The sequence below is a fragment of the Paramisgurnus dabryanus genome, chromosome 22 (genome assembly GCF_030506205.2).
Source record: "Paramisgurnus dabryanus chromosome 22, PD_genome_1.1, whole genome shotgun sequence".
NCBI lineage: Eukaryota > Metazoa > Chordata > Actinopteri > Cypriniformes > Cobitidae > Paramisgurnus > Paramisgurnus dabryanus.
Window position 1 is genome coordinate 26,706,568 of NC_133358.1, and position 22,380 is coordinate 26,728,947.

General features: G+C 38.7%; 1 protein-coding gene across 1 annotated transcript in view; it reads right to left on the reverse strand.

Moving 5' to 3' along the window:
* LOC135740307 (matrix metalloproteinase-16-like) overlaps nt 1–21,949 on the reverse strand; it is an 87,784-nt gene extending 65,835 nt beyond the window's left edge. The window contains exon 1 of the mRNA XM_065258536.1: nt 21,484–21,949. Within this exon, the coding sequence (XP_065114608.1) occupies nt 21,484–21,597 (114 nt within the window). The 5' untranslated portion in view covers nt 21,598–21,949. The remainder of the gene's footprint in view (nt 1–21,483) is intronic.
* Nucleotides 21,950–22,380: the final 431 nt, after the last annotated feature.

Below are 22,380 nucleotides of genomic sequence, written 5' to 3' on the forward strand. Positions count from 1 at the left end.
TTATCAGCATGCATGAAAAAACAAAGTTAAGGTCATTCGTCAGCTGAATGACAAAAAGCTTGCTTAGATATAGGAGGTCACATGAATGCCATTACACAAACACACACTTTAATGACATAATACACACCCTCTTAAAAAGACTTGTGTATTTGTTTGTGTGTGATGTATGAAGATTTAAAAAATGAGACAAGCATGATTTTTATTCAACTAAACACATGGAAAATATAACTTGTTGCCAAATGATAGAGCATTGCATTAGCAGTGCAACGGTCAAGGGTTCGATTCCCAGAGAAAATGTTGCTTTGGACCAAGTGCCTATATGTATCTAATATAATCTGCTAACAAATGGATTTAATTAATCATTTCCTCACATGTTAAAAACTCACCCCGTTACCCTTGACCCCCGGTTGATGGCACGTGCACAGGAAAGCATCACTGTACACTTCCATATCCTGAATTTGCAAACACTCACAGCATGTTTTCAGCTAAACTGTGATATGTTATCATATTCAGCTGCACAGGAACCATTGGACCAGGCGTTTGGCTCTGTGTCCTATACTCAATGAATACAAATTGTAACCTAATTTGAGGTCAGAACGGGATCCAGGGGGACCTACGGTGGTTCAGGTTTACAGTCGAGTTTGATTACTGTTTTGTAACGACCAGACCTGAAGAGCGAGAGTACACCGAACAAGTGCAATCCAAAAGTATGTCACGTTTTTGGGGGTGGCACTGTGCAGAGGTGGTAATATTTCATTGCGCAATTCTCCAGCTGACACAACTCGACATAGCCGTTGCTGCCCGGCGCCTACACCGGGAGTTTCACATTCCTCTATTTGTTTGGAATGCTAAGGGACAGTTTTTTAGAAAAAATTATGATAAACTATTTTTTGTTTCAAAAACCTCAACCAAACCCCAATGGTTGAGAAAGACCTTAAATCTTGGCAAAGCCCGTCAGCAAAAACAAACACAATCAACTTCGACTTAAGCTGTGGGCGGTATGCAGTGGCTAAAGCTCAAGGCTGGTAGCTGAAAGGTTGCTGGTTTAATTCCCACAAGGATTGAATGAAATCTTACCGCCCTCATAGTTCATATCAGTACTGCACACAGCCCAAGTCAACACTTATTTTATATTTAAAAGATGAAACAAGTATTCATTACGAGTAAACAACACAAAAATTACATGCACTCATGCACGGTGTGTTAATCAAGTAAATAGGGTCAATTTTGTTTTTAATTATGAGGTTATTTAAACCATTCAAGCAGATGGTATCTGTTAGGCTCATATCAGAAATCAAAGATCTTTCTCATAGAGACATAGATTTGGTATGAAATAAAATAATTCCTTGGGGAGAGAGAATCACAGTTAAATAACATTTAGCAGTGGGGATCAGGTTTGCTTATCCCAAGATGCCCAGACTGCAACCCTTTCATTCCTAAATCTGGCGCTTTACACCATGCAGCAGTCAGTACATCAATCCTCTCATTCATGTGTGTAATATCACATATAATTAGACAGGAAAAATGATATAGGATTATCCAATGTGTCTGGCTATTTCACAAGCGTTAGGGTCAGCAAGAACAGTTCACCAAATGCTCTTCCATTCTGTGCAATCTGTCACTGAGATGGTACCCCTTAAAAAGGACTGAGAATGAAAAACCATTTTTACCTTGTCTTTGTTGAATAATGGTAGTCTACCCGCATTCACAAACATACAAAAAGTGCTAGACATGCTAAACTTCTCAGTCTCATAGAAATTCCTCTTTTAGAAATCTCAGCCAGAAAATGGCCCAATCTGATGCTTACGACATCACAGGCATCTCACTGCCCCTCCACTTTAAAATAATTGGCTACATTTTTTGAGTGGCAGCAAAGTCAGCCTATCAGTAATGAGATTGCAAGTTAAGCCAGTAGGGGGAGCCAAATAGGTGCAAAACCACTTGTTTAAAATCCCCCACCCTAATAGAGCTACCTGAGAGAGGTTTTTAGGAAGCGATTTATAGTCGTGCGTAGGTCCTACGCCGTAGCCTGTGCATAGCTCTGCGTAGCCTGACGCACACCTCACAAAATTTCTAACAGCGCGTCGGCTCTACGCGGACTGCAAGCTCTGTGATTGGTCCACCAGAACCCCTCCCGTCAGGTAAAAAAACTGTGTCATAGGTATTTCCGTTTGAGACGGTGAAAACAAAGATGAGCCAAGTTGAGGAGTGATTTAACTCAAACTGCAACATAAGTCGCTGTTTATTTACTTCCATCATTACTGGTCTTCTCAAATTATACACAACAAGTTGCTATTTCTTCTTCGTTTGTGGGTTAACTTGCTTCTTCTTCTGTGATGACTTCTGCTGCTACTGTGGTTACACGCGTGATTACTGCCAACCAGCGGTTTCGCGTGTGTTTGCACGTCGACGCGGACGGCGACGCAAAAGTATAAATGAAAACCGACGAGGAACCTACGCCGTCGCTGCTACATCGTAGGACCTACGCACGACTATAAATCGCCCTTAAGGCATTACAGACCCCCCCCCCCAAAAAAAAATTGTCTACATGTCACGTCACAGAACAAGAATAAATACCCCGTTCAATCATTCTATGTCACCTTTAAAAAGGGTCCTAAAATGTACAAGATATGTATACGATTGGTAAATGGTAAATGGACTGCATTTATATAGCGCTTTTAACAGACCTATGGCCATCCAAAGCGCTGTACATGTTGCCTCACATTCACCCATTCACTCACACATTCATACACCGACGGCGGTGTCAGCCATACAAGGCGCCATCCAGCTCGTCGGGAGCAGCTGGGGTTAGGTGCCTTGCTCAAGGACACCTCGACACTTGGTCCAGTGGAGCCGGGGATCGAACCACCAACCTTCCGGTTTGTAGACAACCTACATGAACCACTGAGCCACTGCCACCAATTTGTACCTCTGAGGTACTCTTAAGGCGGGCGTACACGGTGCGATTTTTGCTGTCGTAGGGGCTCGCATGCGATTTTTTTCCTCGGGAGCAAATCGTTCATGCTCGTATGGTCGCGGCTCGCACCGTGTGAGAGGAATTACGAGCCGAGCCGAGCAGGTTACGAGCACCTTACGACCTCCCGATCATTTTTAAACATGTCAAAAAAGTTCGGGAGCTGTCGGTATAAATTCGTAGTGTTGGTGCGGGTGTACGAGACGATCTGGCAAAGCACTTGAATTTGACCAATCAGAATGTACAAAACGCAGAAGAAGAAAGACAAATGTAGCACTGCTACCTCAAATATTGATGACTACTCTATAGCTGGCTATGTTTCGCGCACACACACACTCCGGTTACCGGACATCATGACAAATATGACAGGTCCTTTCAGTGACGACCTCTTGATCAGCTTATTTGCCTGAAAAAACTTGTCATACGTGTTTTTGTGATGTCGGGTCACAGCTTTGGATGTGTGTGGAAACAGAGTGTAGTTGTTTTAGGATATACCGCTGTTCTGATAAGTGCTACCACAATGCATTAAACGAGGCTTTTTGATATTAAAACTTTTTTGTTTTACTTGTTGATTTTTCTTTACTTGTTGATATGTTTTATCATTATTTACAATGTAAACATAAAATAAGCCAACTAAATTATGTAATAAATAAATATAAAAATTATTAGACTACACTGGTTTAAACAGTACAGGATGTACAAAGAATGTCGCAATTTTTGTGTAATCCAAGCTGTGCCAAAGTTGCTGTAGTTTCATAAATTATTGGATATTAAGAGGGCTGTCGCGACAGAAAAAAGCAACGGAATGTCCATGTTTAATAGGCTAAGATATGCATTTACTGAGAGAGTACATAAACATGATGATCATATGCGGAGACGATGTTTCCCATCTTATTATGGAGCTTCTGCTTTAACAAGTGAGCTTGTTCGGTATTTGTACCCACATATATATATATATTTTTTTTTACATATTTTCGACCAAAGAAACAAATGATATAGCCCAGTGTAAGTTATATGGTAGCCTTAGCTTGTTTTGAAATGATGAGAACATTGTTCCCTATATTAATATGCAATGCCTTCTGTATGGCATTTATTTGTGCAGTTACAGGAGCATAAATGCTGCGGTCTCACTTTTACTTCAAGACACCGCATTGACCGAACATTTGCACATAACAAGCCTAGACAGTGTGCTTATATTAAATTAAATTATTTTCGTTTTACAAATTAATATTTGGCTATAGATGTGTTGTCTTAGTAATTTAATTATAAAGGGAAAGACATGTAACGTTAGCTTGCGTTTTACCTCATTGCTCCTCATTCTGCATTTAGAAATAAATAAATAGGCCCACTGAATGTGTTTTTTGAACGGTCATATTTATAAAAAAGCAACAATATATGTAACATTAATAATAGCAATATAGATATTTACTTGGCACTAAAAACATGATATATTAAGACGGTAAAACCGCATATGTGCTAGCACGAACAATCACTGCCAGAGAAATTCTTTCACCGCCACAGCAGACCTATATTGCAATTTCGGAATGCATAAATAGAAATTCAAAAGAACAGAAATTCCAGGCTGTTTTATATACTAAGCCAATATCTTTACCCTATTCTTTTTGTTTTATTTTTTGTACATTCTGCCACAACGAAAGGTAGCCTACTTCATCCTCACAGGTGTGAAAATGCCTACGTCAGAACTCGTCAAGTCGTACAGTAAAATCTTGTCGTGTGTGACTGCGTCCGAATAATTTTCGTATAAACTCACCCGTGTCGTGTGCGAGAGCTCACGACGTTCCGACCGTCAGAATTCGCACCGTGTACGCCCAGCTTTAGGGTATACTGTAATATTCAGGGGAATTACTCCTTATTTATTCACTTTTCCAAGACAAATTCATTCTCTTATTTGCTCCTGTTAGACAGCTGTTACACGCAGCAGGTCAATGTTTTCTTACACCTACAGTATATGCATCAGTTACTCATACCAGAGGAGTGCCACCACATTAAATACAGTAAAGATGGACAGAATTATCTTTTAGAAACTATTAAAAACTTTTCTTTTGTGCTAAAAAGATTTATTTTGCGCTATAGATTATATACAGATCAGAGAATGTGTATGACTTATTCATTTATATATATATTCAGTTCCAAGTATGTGAACCCTGAATTTGATAATTTTCTGAATATATTGGTCATAAAATTCGATGTCAAGGGTGATGTGTATAATAACACACAAAATTCTGATCTTTATTGAGAACAACCAAAACATACCATAGTGCATAGTGCTTGTGGAAAAGTATGTGAACCCTTAAAGTTAATGACCTCAAAAAACCTAATTGGACTTTTATCACACCTGGAGTTTTGTTAAGATAATACGTTTGGTGGTGTGGACTACAGCTACTTTGGCCCTGTCCCAAATGGCACACTCCGGACTTGTGGACCTCCACATACTTTTTCTTGCCACTGTATATAGCCAATTCAATCTTGAATTAATGTTACTTTGTTTTTAAGCAGCAGAAAGGGTTTTGTGGGGACTGAAGTTACCCCATGAGACCTCTAGAGGGAGAGAGAGTCTCCTGTGGTGGTTTTGGATTTAAGATGCTTGAGGTAACTTGAAAAAAAGTCGAAACCATTATGAACCACAAGTAGGACATGAAATGTTGCCTCTATATATAAAGAATGAACTAGCACGGAAAGAAATAGACTATGGATATTTTGGTGACTGACATAGCATGCTGATATAATATATATATATATATATATATATATATATATATATATATATATATACACACATTTCTTAAAAACATATGGTCAGGGTTCCCACACCTTAGTTAACTTCATATTCAAGGACCTTTCAAGGACTTTCCAGGTCCAATGCCCTCAAATTCAAGGACCAAATGTGGGGACACATTTCAAGTGAGAGCAAGGCTACATCGTGTTACCTTTTAAGATACATTGTTACAGTTCCCTTTTGAGGGAACTCGCGCTGCTTCACTGCGGTGACACTTTGGGTGACGCTTTCAGGGGTAAGTACATCAAATTCAACCAATGGTGAGGCTTAACGAAAAAGACAGGGTGACGCGGGCGCCAGGAAATATATCGCTATCTGAAATATTGCCAAAGATGGCACTACAGGGATCTAGGATGTATGGGAAGGGAGACGCAGCGTCTCGTTCCCTTCTTAGGGAACAACAGTTACATTCGTAACCCAAGAGTTTTCACAACTATGCAAAAAAGCATTTTGGTACGAATCAACATTCACATACAGAAGATATAAGCATTTGAAGCAAACAATTTAGCATGTGTGCTTAAAAGGCTAGAAATTGTATGATATTATCCTACACAGGGAATTATATGGATTTTTTTCCAGAAAACTTCTTGCATAAAATAGATTCAAGCACTTTCAATGACCTGTATCTATGTGTATATTTTCAAAAACTTGAATATAAACTTGAAAAAACTTGGATAAATATAAACAAGGCCTTGAATTATTTCCCCCAGATTCACAAACTTTCAAGGATTTCAAGGACCTGTGGGACCCTGTATGGTTGTTTAAATTTACAAACAAGATACTGCTCAGCATTTAGTTAGTTGTAACCCTGTATTTTTCTGTCCCTTAAAGGGATAGTTCACCCAAAAATAAAAATTGTGTTAGGAAGATATTTTGAGGAATGTTTGTAACCAAAACTGATCAGAAGCGTATTGACTTCTTTAGTATTTTTTATCCTACAGTACTATGGAAGGCTTCTGATCAGTTTGGTTACAAACATTCCTCAAAATATTTTCCTTTGTTTTCATCAAAACAAAACAAAAAATACAGGTTTGTAACAACATGAGAGTAAATGATTACAGAATTGTTATTTTTGTGTGAACTATCCCTTTAACTGCATTGCATTAATAGCACAAAGGTCATGATTTCGATCCCCAGGTAACACCCGTACTGATTTAGAAAAATTATTAATTCAAGATTAAATACTATAGGTTACTCTAAATAAAATAATCTGCCAAATGCATGTAAATGAATTTCATTCTGTACAGGTCATCACATTTACTTTAATACAGACCAGGACCTGACGCGCTCTACGTGTTCTGCTCACCGAACTCCAACGGTAAACCTTACAGCTTATGTGCTTCATAGACCACCGGCTAACAAGCCGAACGAGACCTAATTAGCCTCATAGAAACATCAAAGCTTAACCCTAAAGGCAGCCTGAACGCTTCATTACGCCCTCAGTGGGAGGATGTGACCATGGCAACAAATACAGACAGCTACTTTCAAAGACAGCAGACAAATAAGAGTCTGTTGGGTAGTTTCAACCTTGTTTTCGGTTGTCCAAAACACATCTTATGTAAACTCATCTTAAAATATTAATTTGTATTATTGTGCATTACAATGTACACACTTTATCAGTATGTGTTCCCTAGATTCGAACCCATGCACTGCTGAAGGAATGCTCTACCAGCTGTACAGTAGAACATTTGAGTGCTATCTTTGTGCATGAGACTCAATGCCCAGACAGTCAGTGACTGGTGTCTTGCAGAGCATTGTGTTTGCAAAGAAATGGCACAGGTTTAATCACACATGCTGATTTAAAAAGTACTCTAAATTTACAATGTGTCACTCTGGATAAATGTGTTAATGTATTAACAAGTGGCACCTTTAAAGGTAACTGGGTGTAGACAGGTTTTCAAGGCACCACAAAGTAAAATCTAAAGAACAAATAAGCTTAAGACATCAACAAGCAATTATTTATTCACTACAATTTTATTTTATGTTAGAAACATGAAAAAGTTGACATGTATACATGCTATTTATTTTACTGTCAGCTAACCTTACATGCGCAGGGATTGCGACATATCACGGGCAGCGAAGGATACATCTATAGACGGTTTCAGCAGTAACAACATAAACAAGCGGCTGTCGCAGTCCGCACGTAACTTCCGGTAAACTCCGCTAATGATAAATAACCACAAAGTACTTAAAATGTAGTTTATTTATATAACAAGCAAAAAAAAAAAAAAACATAGATTACCTAGGAATCCAAAACATTTGTTATTTTCAACGAGACATTTGTTCAAGAGATCAGTATAGCAACTTGTCATACCATTAAAAAAATGAAACCGGAAGTAACGTTCGTATCCAGACGTGTATCACGTGCGTCCGATGAAACCGTCTATACTGCTTTCAAAAAATTGACTGGATAAGATATCCAAGTTGACATGATGAATTGTTGTTTCAACTTTTATACAGCTAAAAGTATACTTGAATGTACTAAAAGTATACTTAAATTCGTAGTTCATTATACTATATTATTTTTTGTGCAAAATAAAAGTGTTAAAGTTATACACTATAAATAATACAAATAGTTCTACTTCTGTAGTACTTCAGTGCACTTGAAAAAGTATACTAAATAACAATAATACTTTTTTGTTTAAATGATTTTTTGTGTTTTGAAATAAATTGTGTCCTAATATAGCACAGTACATTTAGAACATTAAATGTATCTTAAAAAGTACTACAGACTCATTTCTGTACATCAAGTACAAAATCAGTGTGTGAAAATAGTACATTTACTAAGAGTACTTAAATAAAGTGCATTTTAGTGCAATTTTCACCTGGGCCCTGAAGGTAACAATCCAACTTGATCTTACATTTATACATTTTGCAGAGACTTTTATCCGAAGCAACTAACAAAGTTACAACATTTTAAATTTTTTATCAGTATGCGTGCTACCTGGGTTCAAACCCATGACCTCTTGCGTTGCTAACCCAATGCACTACCACTGAGCTACACAGGAACACAACATTTATTTTGGAATTCATATGATGTTCGTAGTCATACAAAAACATACAATTATTATAAAAAGAAATGATGGAGCTCCAACCCTAAACCCAATGTCACTGAGGGCGTAGGCAGATCATACAGAAACGAATGAATGAGATGGTACGAAATCATACAAATTAGCCATCTTGTAAAAGTTACAAACTGCCATGTAATTGTGTTAATCTTTAAGAGAAACAGCTTTGTTGTGTATGTATTTCTCAGCACTTATACAAAAAAAAAAACATTTTCACACAGTGGTGCTCAACTTTTGTCTCTTTTACAATGGCTTAGCTGTGCCACCAGATGCATTTGATCTCTTGCGTCACACATAGTGAGTAAAGTGTCTGTAAAGGCAATTACTCCCTGGTATCCATTTTCACACACACTAAATTATTCATTCAAACCATCATACGGCACATGGGGTCTCCATGGAGACCCTCTCCTTAATAAACCCTCTGTTAAATGCTGCTGACAGGTTTGGTCAAATGGCAAAGAATATCAAAGTCCTCTTAACAGATTTTGCTCACTTTTAACCTCGCAACCAAAATCCAAACAAAGACATTTTCATTAATTTCCAGTGTGTTCCCTCAGATCCAAAAGAGAGAGGTTTGTGTCGGTTTCTGTTTGTTCAGAATTTAATAAGAACTAGGAATAAAAAATGAAACTTAAATGAAAACACCAATGTTTTCCAATATTTGACTATGTTCTTTCCTCAGCTTAGACCAGGAGTGGGGAAACCTGGGTCCTGGAGGGCCACTGTCCTGCAGAGTTTAGTTCCAACCCTAATCAAACACACCTGAATTTCATTTCCAAGTAACCCTGAAGACTTTATTTAGTTTTTTCAGGTGTGTTTAATTAGGGTTGTAACAAAACTCTGCAGGAGAGTGGCCCCCCAGGACCAGGGTTCCCCACCCCTGGCTTAGACAAATTAATACATACTTATTTTTTATCAATGCGTGCACTTAATCTTTGTACAGCGCCTCCTGAATATGTTAGCATTTAGCCTAGCCCCATTCATTCCTTAGGATCCAAACAAAAGTTTTATTTTGTGCCACCATATTTACTTGTGTAAATGTAACCTAACTCATGTAACAGTCTTTAAATAGGGAAAACATGGAAGTGTTTGGTGGCTTCTAAATTCATCCCTGTCTGGATCCTAAGGAATGAATGGGGTTAGGCTAAATGCTAACACATTCAGAAGGCGCATTACAAAGATTAAAAGTGCATGCATTGAAAAGATAGGGGTGCATTAATTCGTCTAAGTTGAGGTAAGAACATAGTAAAATATTGAAAACGTTGGTGTTTTCCTTTAAAATGTATTAAAATGTATTACGATACGGTAATGAGGATTTTGTGCTTACGCTTCTTTAATGCTTTCTTAAATTTAAAGTCATAAATTATCATAAATGTATCCTATATGCAAAGCACTTAAAATTAAATGCTATATAAATAAAAATAGGTTCATTTTGTTTATGCAGTTTTGTTTTTGTGTCATGTGACCTGGACATGCATGTACGCTAGGGATGCTCACATTGACCGTTTAACTGTTAACCGAAGGTAAGAATTTATGACTGATTAACATTATCAGTTAAAATAAAAAATATTTGTTAATACATGGTGAGTGTCGTCATGAGCCGACAGACATTTTGCCACTTTTCTTTAATTTGTGATGTCCTGTAAATGACACAAATGATTGCTGCCCTGACGGTCTGATAAAGTACTAATTTGTATGAGAAATCATTTGTTTGCGTGTTTGGAAGCTGAACGGAGACGCGCGCGTGTCCGCGCAAGATGATGCGGTCCGTCTCGCGCACATCCGGACAGACGTTCGCTGATGGCCTTTGACCCTGTCCATAAACATCTCTCTTTTTGCACAAACGGAGAAAGACGACGCAAAAGCAAAACTTTCTGAAAAGCATCCTGCTTTAGAAATGACCACTGTGGTAGATGAAACGGAGACAATCTGCCCTTTGGATATTAATCCTCTGGACCGATCGCGTGCTTTTTAATAAGGTAATGTTGCGTGAATATCTGATAATGTATGAATCCTGGTTCTGTTGTTGATCTGTCGCTGCTGTTTGCACGTTCAAATAAAATCTTTTCTTTTTACTAGTTCACAGACAACCGTCAACTGTATTTTTACTCAATGACAATTTCATATTAAAATCTTATAAGTTAACGGTTAATGTTCAGTTTAGAAGCTATGGTTGTCGGTCGGGAAAATTAACTGATATGAGAATCCCTAATGTACGCACACACACATACACACACAGTTTGCATACTACTGTACTGTACTTGCAGCAAATCATGCCATATCAGTAGTACTGTAGTATGCTAATCTGAACTTATCCGGAGTCTGTGTTATGTAGAAGTAAGCTTGGCATCAAGACGTCACCGAATTGGAGCGTGTGGACATTTTTTCCAGATACCTACATTATCAGTAGGAAATCCCAAACATCTCAAGAGAGCTGATAGCCTAATGTGCGTCTGTTCAACACCAACAATCGCCCGCTCCATTAAAGATTGAAGAGCAACAGCCTCTTTCAACACACTAACAATACGCCAAGGAAAACCAAAGGGTGAGTGAGATTGAGGGAAAGACAGACAGAAACAAACAGTAAAAAATATCCAGCTAGAAATACACATTGCATAAAGATGGAGCTGTGCTGTGGGTTGCCACCGAGATTGGGTCGCACTGGTGTGCTCTGTTCTCCAGCAGGACTCAGATAAACAGACGGGCTTGTCGTTCCCTCCCCGGTGAAAAATCTGCTCCGTGTACTGAGCCAAACTGACATCACAGGGACCATGTGTGAACTCAACATGCTACATTGAGCACGGAGCACTATGATCTCGCCTGGAAATGCACACGATGACACAATGTTGGAACACTGCATGGATGCATGCATAAACATACAGACACGCAGGACACCAAAAAGCGTAAATGCGGCAACTGTTAACAGTCAAAGGAATGGTCTTTTTTTCCCAAGATAAATTAAAGCTTTCCCATTTTTGGGTGGACTACTACTTAAACTGACATGAACCTGACAGGCAATTGAAAACAAACCCATTTAGTGGAAATAAAACAGGAGAGCTGATAAAAGTCCGACAATCCCAACAGCCAATTAACTTTCATCTTGACCTCAATGGGCCTGCAGTCAAACTCGAGACACTGAGTGAAGCTCATCTCATAAACACTGAGGCGACGTAAACACACAGCTGGAAGACGGCGGAAATCATCTACCGTAATAAACATTCTGGCTTCTGTACATTCAAAAGCCATCAAAAGAGATCTTAACATTGTGCTCGCCAACAAAACAGACAGGGCGCCACTCACAGACTTCATTCAAAGGGTTCTGCTGTGATCCGATCTGTCGACAGAACTGAACCCGTACGGTTGGGCGGTCGCTTGCACGTAACTCGGCAGGACAAACAACCTGTAGTAAAATCATAGTTTAAATGTACTTATCTGGCAGACGCATTTATCCAAAACGACTACAAGGTGTACATTTTTATCATTGTGTGTTCTCTGAGATCAAGCTCACAACCTTTTGCGCAAGTAGAGTTAAAGAGAGGGCTTATGGGATTGGTTGTGAATTGTATATTCTCTTTGAAGCTGTGCATTGCTCTGAGAGCTACATGTAAATGAAGTGTCTGTATTGCATGTGGCTTATACAAGCGTGATAAAACTCAAAGCATGGCTATTAATATCCAATATTTAAGGTTTTTGGACTATATCACCACGCCATTCAAACACAAATGACGGCACATGTTTAGGAGATAAAACACTTTAACCATTGAGATATCTTGTTTAAACTTGACATTAACAGTTAAGCTTGGAGTTTAGTTAGTTAGCGTACGCGAATGTATGTGCACCAAGCGTGCCGCACAAGCCCTGAAAAGTGAAGCCAAAACGTCTCGATCGCCCCCCCAGTGACTGGTCCCAGTATAGGTCATAAACCCCGCCTCCCCATGTTATTCAATGGGACTTGAGACCAACTAAAAAATTTAATTACACTTCAATTATCTTTTTTCCGAAGCTGTTTTCTGTAATTTACTGTAGGTTTTTATCACGCTGATGTAAATTCAAATGTTTGTTATTAAAATAAGTTGGTGTTTAGTTATTTAATGATATAAAAACGGTGGTGTCACGTCATGATTGACAGATGTGATATCGTGTGATATGCGCATTCTGCGAGAGCGAGGGCCGGGTCTTGATTTCGCGGCTTTAATTCCTGCTCACTACTGCGCATGACTGGTCCCGAAATCGCTACTGCGCAGACTCAAGACCCAAGATGTCAGCGCCATATCGGGGCACTGGCAGCTTCACTTTTCACCAATGGAAGAGAGCGAACAGGCGTCGTCCATCTTTTTTACAGTCTATGATGTGCACGGTCAAATGCACAGCCATGCAAAGCTCATACCTGTACACAGACGTTCAAATACGTTTATTTGACATACGTGTACACAGACGTTTGACGGATGAGCATTGCGACAAAATGCAGTGCATCTCTTGGGCTACCAACTACATTCTCGTGTATGCACATGCATGTGCGACTTACACGTAGAAAGTACACGAGGTTACAATAATCTCGTATGCTTAAAAACTATACTATACTTCTAGCTTTAGGGTTTGATACCTTTCACATTTTAGCTGGTACCCGTATATCGATACCCAAAATTCGGTAACGGTACCCAGTGGTACATTTTTATGGTACCTTACTCTGTGTAATAACAAAAACATTTATTTCAGTGAAAAAATATGTACATACCTCTCAATTTTAACAGGTTACTATTTATTTAGAAACTTTACACACTAAACAAAATAAATCTGATCTCTACCTCTCAAAACGTCCCTAAAACCTCCAGGGAATAGGGTACAGAAACTATAAAAATGTACTAAATAAAGTAATTTTAAAATATTTCTGCCTAATCTTAACTGTATTGTAAAATACAAAAGTTATTTAATCAGGGGAAAGATTTTGTTTGTTTTCCATTTTATTATTAACATTAAACAACAAGTATCAGGTAGGGCTGGGCAAAAAAATCGATTTTTCGATTAATTGTTTTTTAAAATGTGGTCGATTCAGAATCGATTCTCAAAGAGCAGAATCGATTTTTTTTTCTTTCATATTTATTTCTGCAAACATTGAAAGAAAGATTAACGTTAATCGAATTACTAATCTTCTTCACTAAATGTCACCCTATTTTTTGCTATGCGCGAGGTTACCAAGGAGCGAGAGGCAAGCCTGTCATTCATTAATTCAGTGCTTAAAATGGCGGTTTCAGGTGCTTCATCGATTTTTATAATTACCCACTTGTAACCTGCTGTTCACTGTTCTTTTTATTAGTATAGTATTTTTATTTAATCTATATTTATTGAGTTGAATCAAGAATAGAGTATAAAAACCGTCCCGAGAACCGGAATCGAAAATTGAATCGAGAATCGAAATCGAATCGATTTGACAGCTTGTGAATCGAAATTGAATCGATCTGGAAAATCTGAATCGATACCCAGCCCTAGTATCAGGTCTATATTAGGGTTGTGCCGATAGACGATAGTATCGTGTATCGACGATCTTCAGACATATCGCCAATGGCAGGCTTTCATGGCGATAGTCATGACGATAGTTGGCGAATGGATATTATTATTATCATCATAGTTTTATATTAACACCCACAATTCATGCTTTTCCTCACATGAGGGTTTGTGGGCTTCACTTTACGTGGAGAGCTTGTAAAGAGAGAATTCCTTCTTGCACGTACCTGCACTTAATGCGCGCGTCTTGGTCTCCTTCTTCCACTAAATCCAGCGCGCCCCGTCATTAGCAGCTGCGCTTCTCTCTGTCCCACGTGCACGCGCTCTCGCGTCTGTCTGAAGTCTAAACATAAACTAAAGTAGTAATCCTTATGTATTTGTTCAGTTTAATGCGTTTCATGCGAGCTGAGGCAAACTTTACTTTTTGTTTAAAATATGACCCGCTGCATATTAGCGCCTCTCTCTCACTCTCGCGTACGTGCAGAAAGCTGCACTCTGTCCGAAGTCAGATCACTAGGTATGATATGCATTTCAAGGAGTTGCAGCAACACGTCCCTCGTGTTTAATATATGATTGTGTTTAAGATATGATCGCGTTCCGCTGGACCGATGCGTTTAAAAAGGCACCTCATGAGAGCACCACTGCTTCACACGTGTAGTCTTCTGCAACAGCACTAAACCAATGCATTGAATTGTTTGTATGTGCGCGCACATGTGTTTGTGTGTGTGTGTGTGTGTGCGCGCAGATGCATGTTTTTACAGTTAAGTTATCATGATAGGGTTTTAATGACGCGCTCGCATTAATGGCATCAGGTTTAAGAAGGTTGCGGTCATGACGCTGTTGCTCTTGTTTTTTTTTGTCCACCCATCAAGTGACTTGTTATAATGAGTAAAAAATTAACAAATAAAAAAATGAGTAAACGTCTGCCCCGCCCCCCAATAATATCGTGTATCGCCGATCTCACAGGCTGACGATAGGACGATCTGAAAATAGGGCATATCGCCCAACACTAGTCTATATTGCAACTTTAATGTGCGGATCCAAAATGCTGTATTTTATTTGATTATATATTTTATTTCTTAACTACTTATATTCACTTTAGATAGCATAAAAACTTAGTTAACAATGATAATTACTAATGATTTTTAGATCCTTTTGTGGAAATATGTCCGTTCAAGCACAAGAAAACATGACCTCCGTTAGCATTTGCGTGCTTGTCTTTAGATGCGGCTTCGGATTTGCACGCAAACAAGACTAGCTAATTGAGATAATTAAATATTTAACTCTTTCGTCACCATTGACGAGTTATCTTGTCACTTAAGAGAAAACGCGTCCCTGCCAATGACGAGTATTTTCGGCTTTCCGCAATACCGCTATTATCCACCATGCTCAACTTATAAAACCCGGAAGTATCGCCCTAGGTCAAGCAGCTGCATGTCCGTGTATGTTTTAAGGATCGCTGTGAATCTGATCTCTATCAAAAGTCCTTCACAAAAATGGAATTATCTCACCTTTTTGCTCAAAATTGTGTGTTTTTGAAGAAACCTACACAAATTCGAGGGGTCATAAACTAATAAAGGTAGGATTTTTTTTTAAGCTGATGGTCTGTTCTTTCAATTGATATATTATATGTTTATTTAAAGAAAAACATTTTCTAGAAGTCGTTAAACTTTTGTGAAAATCATGAAAAATGCTGGCACTGGCTGGCAAAAACACACTGGCGGGGAAAGAGTTAAATTGCCAAGGAATAATATCATGTGTAAATGATAAACGTTTGTGACGACACAGCACATTGCCCTGATTGTAGTGTATAAACCAGTAGCATGGGTGACATCACAAAATTTGGTACCGATTTATTGTATGTGTATCTTTACTCTGTAGTAACGAGTAATTCGTTCTGTGCTTTTAAAAGTACCAAGTTCGGTACCCAACCCTATTAACAGTATAAAAAAAGTGGCTGAACTCATTTGACTCCACACACGCACACATCATGTTATGCGAGTCAAACGTGTCATTCTTAAATGCGCTGTCTTTGTCTGAAAGCCGTGACAAACCATTCACATTGACTGCTCTGACGCAATTGTGCTATTTTTTAACTTCTCCGCATACATTCGCAAGACATAATCGCTTAAATCCGTACGAGGAATAAAATAACACTCTAGTAATCTGAACGATTTATATTAATACAACTTTTTCCACTTAATAAATCTTTCTTTTAATTAAAGAATAAATCAGTTGTGTCTTCGGGAGATAACTCCTCTCGCTGAATCTGGACGACCATTCTTTAGCTGAAAGGCTCGTAAAGACCTCCAGAGAGAAATACATACAGAATATAAAGTGGGAACTGCCAAGAAAAGATTACATGTCCATTGTCAGCTCTTAATAATTTGGCACTCTGAAAGACCAAATAGTTCGTCAATGGTTTCTTTTATAACACACCTCGCTGCCTCCACTGCACACTAGTTAAATTCTTCTTTTGTCCATCTGTCACACGCTATTAATAATGTCTTTCTCCCAAACACACACGGGGAAGAAAAAGAGCGAGAGAGAGTAAGTGAGTGAGAAAGAGAGAAACTACAGTATGTGTGCTCTATTCACATTGAATATGTGATCTGAAAAAGATTGCAGCACAATAACACTACTAGGCCTATTGTGCCGAAACAATGCTAATCATGTTGAACCAATGTACAGAAGCAGTGAGATGACAGGAAGTAAAAGGTGATGCTCTGCTCCACTGACCAATCAGCTTCTGACCTCAGCCCTCTTGAGCGGGTCAAATGTCAGCGTGCCATTAAAAACAAGACTTATTTTGGTCAAACTGTCAACATAGCTAGAACCAGTGCTGGTTGAAGTTACTCAAAAAAGTAGTTAATTACTAATTACTCCTTTAATCATGAGATTAGATTACTGTACTTTCAAAATCCTATTAAGTGAATGATACAAAGATAGGCTTGAAACAGCTCAAATAAAGCTAATTAGACTAATTGGTCAAACTTTTTAAGGTCCCATTCCAACTATTAACAACTTTTGCCTCAATATAGTCGTAATTATTGTTTAAGTATTGGTAGGAATTGGGTAGGGTTAAGGACGTAGAAGGTTTTGCAGAATTAGGCTTTAATATGTGCATTTTAAGCATTAATAAACAGCCAATATCTCTGTAATATTAATGCTAATAACCAACCAGTTAATAGTGAGAATTGTAAACTACACTAGTGGGGCGGCAGTGGTTTATGTAGGTTGTCTACAAATCAAAAGGTTGTTGGTTCAATCCCCGGCCCACCTGACCAAGTGTCGAGGTGTCCTTTGGTAATCGGCCCGACTCCCTTTTCCAAAGTTTTTTCAAAAATCATGCACCCGGCCTTTAACTTTAGACTTTAAATGTTGATGTTAAATCCACTAAGGGTGTCCTTGATCATGCAAGATACCTAACCCCAACTGCTCACGACAAGTTTGATGGCGCCTTGCATGGCTGACAGCGCCGTCGGTGTATGAATGTGTGAATGAATGGGTGAGGCAATATGTAAGGCGCTTTGGATGGCCATTGGTCTATGAAAGCGCTATATAAATGCAGTCCATTTACCATAGAGTGTTACCATTATTGTTATTTACTCACCAAAGTATTTAAAGTGAGAAGGATACACACAAAACATGCATTTTAAAGATGGGGTGCATAATCTCTGAAAGCCAATGTTGATATTTGAAATCTCCTAAAGAAACACGACCCTACCCCAAATAGAATCTGGACCTTCTTTTGATAGACCCGCCCCACACATACGCAACCCAGTCAACGATGTTGGTTAGTAGACACGCCCCTTACTGCTGATTTGCTACAAGTGTATTTTGGTACTCGGCCCGACTCCCTTTTATCAAAGTGTTTTCAAAAATCATGCACCCCGCCTTTAACCTTAGTAGGGCCCTATAATTTCCGCGATCACGGAATCGCGGACGGAATCGCGGAATTGGCTAATTAACACGGAATCTAGTATTAACGCGGAATTTCGCGGAATTTTACATATTTTGAATAAAATTATGTTTTTGTGTGGGAGACGAACGTATGTCTGTGGGAAATGCAGACCAGGGGAAGTAAATCTGGGCGACACGCCCCCTCCCGTGTTTTCAGACCCCCTCCAAAACACTGAAACCCTGGCGAAGCGGCTCTCCACGACTCTGCTTTCGTCAGCGAAAAAATAAAGAAATTCGACGCTAAGCACTTAGTTCCGAGCAGGTCTCACATGACTTTTATGTGACCGGAGAACTGTTATTTTGTAAGTTTTGTCAACACTCTGTTCACGGTGAGCGCAAAGATACATGCACTCTCTCATCCACGTCTGTCTCACTGCACCTCGTGCACGCGCTCTCACATCTGTCCGAAGTGCGAACACAAATCCTCATGTATTTGTTCAGTTTTATGCATTTCAAGCAAGCTGAGGCAAACTAACTATCCCTCGCATTTAAAATATAATCATCTGCATCATGGCGCCGCTCTCTGTCTCTCTTTCACTCGCACGTGCAAAGAGCTGCGTGTTCATGCTGTCATAAGTCAGATCACTATCCTGTGTATCTTTGTAAAGTTATATGCATTTCAAGCGATTGTGTATAAAATATGGATCGCGTTCCACTGGATTGATGTATTTAAGGCACTTCTGAAGGCACCACTGCTTTGACACCTTGTTGTAGCCTCCTGCAACAACACTAAACAATGCATTGAATTGAGTTGTGTGTGTGCGCCCGCTCGTGTGTATGTGCGTGTCTAAATGCATCTTTTATAGTCATTAAGTAATCCTGTTATCCAGTTTTTCCCCAAATCATTTACATTTTAATCATTAACATTAAAGGCACACTCTTTTTATGACTAAAATAACAGTAAAGGGTAAAAAAATATCATTGCCAAAAATTAAAACGGATAAAACGGAATATGCAAAAATTAAAACGGAGAAAACGGAATTTGGGAAAAAATAAAACGGAATTTGGGAAAAAATAAAACGGATTTTATAGGGCCCTACCTTAGACTTAAATGTTGATGTTAAAACCACTATTGTATTATATTGAATACTTTGACAGTCCATACACTGTAATTAAATCACTGGAAAAATAAAAGTAATCCCTTACTTTACAAAAAAAATAATTACAGTAACTAGTTACACCCAACACTGGCTAGAACTATACTGTAATTTATAAAGACACACTCATCCTGTCTCTACGAATCCCAACGTAGGTGTACGAGATGTTACCGATATAAACCTTTCTGCATCTGAAATTCCAACCGAGCCTATGAGCAAAACTGCGTCAATAAATGTCCATTTATAACAACAGGGCATTCGGTACATCTACTGTATGATCTTTTACCCCAACACACTGAACAATAATTCATACACAGGTTTGTTATGCTCGTATGTGTGTTGAATGAACTTTTTCATTTTCTGCCTAGTTTGTCTAGTAGTGCAAAGGTGACCGATTTTGCTCAATTTCATTTACATAATCTAATTATATATTGAAAGTAATCTCAAAGCAGACATTTTTACGAAGGAACGCTTATGCATGGTGACTTGGGACTTTAAAGTACCTACTTCTGTAGTTTGTTGAAGAATTGTGGCTGTCCTAAGAAAACCTTAATCTTAAAATGTCTGTAGGAGCAATTCTCCAAAAGACCCAAAATAATAACCGCTGTCAGAATGAAAGGAGTTTCAAGCAAGCCTTCTCTTTAGCACATATTTTAAAGGTGTATGAGCATCTGACACAGCTGTCAAACTCATAAACAAGCGGTCTGCCTCTACACCATCATCCAGTGTTTAATTCATTATAAGCCAAAAAGCGAAACGCTGCCCTGATTACAGTATTCCCTATCCCAAATAACACAAACAGCTGTGTCGCATGAGCGCAACTTTCGACCAACTGTAAATTCGCAGCAGACTTTATAGCACTGGCACATTTCAAAGACAGAGCCGCTTTGAAAGGATTTCTTTGCATGAAATGTTACTGCGTTTCATTAAAAAAATCTTGCAATGTCGAACTGTTAAAGCAAACTTTACTGCTACAATATTTAGGCTGTAATGACAGGCTGACTTCTTTGGTTACTGGCCAGATATCAAGTCATGTCGAGTTGATTTATTCCGCCCTCTCATGAATCAGATGGTGCCAATACAACAAACCCAACATCACAGTGTGTGTGTGTGTGCATGCGTGTGTCCGGAGAAGAAGAAAAAAAGAGCATACAGGTTTTTGGACTAGAATTATGGAAGCATATAAGCTGGGAAATCTCAAACCCTTCTTCTCTACCAAACAAATAACAGTACTGACACACTTATTGTGCTGCACAATAAGTCAACATGAATTTCACCATGTTTGTACTAATTAAGTTCTTTTGGAGTGGCCATCATGTTATAAATATACACTTTCAGTCTCAAAAAATATGGGGCGGTACACCTTTGTCCCTTAAAATAGTACCAAAGGTACATATTAGGACCTTTTAAAGGGTACCATCTCAGTGGCAACTTTTGTACCTTCAGTTCTGACAGCAATGAAACGCACAAAGTAGCAGAATTTCTTAAAAAATGACATAATAAGTGAATTCTGTGTGATGCAATAACACAAACTTTACAGTATACACTGTAAAAATAATGGTTTCTTAAGGGTTCTTTGTTGGGCTGTATGGTTCTATAAAGGACCTTTAACATCCAAAGAACCTTTCTAGTGCACAAATGGCTCATTGTGGTGGATAAATGTTCAACAGAGCATAACAAGTAAGAAAGAAGTTATTATTTAATGACTAAAAGTCAATGGTTCTTCTATGCCACTGCTATGAAGAACCATTTGCACCTTTATTTTTAACACAATAATAACACAGACCCTTCCCATGGGTTCAATGTTTGCTATAAATCAAGCACTGTATGAGTCATATGTAAGATACACCACAACAAAGTGTGAGCAATAACACGAAAGCCATCCTTACTGCATGCTGTATAGATGTGCATTTGATAACTTTGCTTTGTTATTGGGTGGATTGCATTATTAGATACCCAAAGGTTGAATTGCATTCGTGCTCTCATGCAAAACGGCTCAATCCAGCGCATGTTTTGTTATTATAGATGTGAAGGACATCATCATCATCATCATCATCTGAGCATCTTCTCTGGATGTCTTACCTCCACACTGAACTGCTGTTCCTCACCGTCCACAGCACATACAATCCACAGCAAGAACTGCGCGCACAAGCAATTCAACCCTTTCCTATTATGCAATGTTAACCAAACCATCATGACCCGTATTTATTGGTTTTTGGCTGTTCTTATGAACGGTCAACAAAAAGCAAAGGACCAAAAGAAGGAATAAATCCCCCTCGTCTCAGCTGGTCGCAAACATTAGAGGCAGACAAACAGTCGACACGTCGCGAGATGTTGTTGTGATATAACGGTCTCGTGCTAACTCCGGGAGGCTCTGGTCGCGGCGTTTTCTCCTTTCGAGCTTGTCTTTGTCTCCCGGAGACGCGGATGTGATGATGCTCGGATAAGTCACATTTAGTTGTGCTGCTCCTCTCGTGCTCGGCGCGATGGACTGCGAGTTTTCAACCGTACCTCTCGTGTCTGCGCATGCGCGCTGCGCTCCGCTCTGAATCCCACCTCAGCGGAGAACACACGGAGACCGACGTCACGCCAACCCAACACCACAACACACTGTATTATTATGATCTCATATCTGTTTTTTTTTTTTCATTTATTTATTTTTATATTTATATATATTTGTTCAAAAATGGTATCTCATATTTTAATAAGTAATTTGATAAGTGATGCTTTTTGATATATATATAATCTGGAATAAAGACGTGTAACGTGTAACTTTAATAAATGTCAACAGTTGAAACACAAATATTTATATAGACTTTATGCATTTTTATTGCTATATTTTTTTAGGAAGAATGGGGGTTACTGTTTTTTTTATTATTGATATTATTTCTCCATTTTAATGTATACTTGTGTCTTTGTTTGTTCGAAATGTTTACATCTTGTCTCTATTTTGAGACGCAGTGAAACGCGCATGTCCAC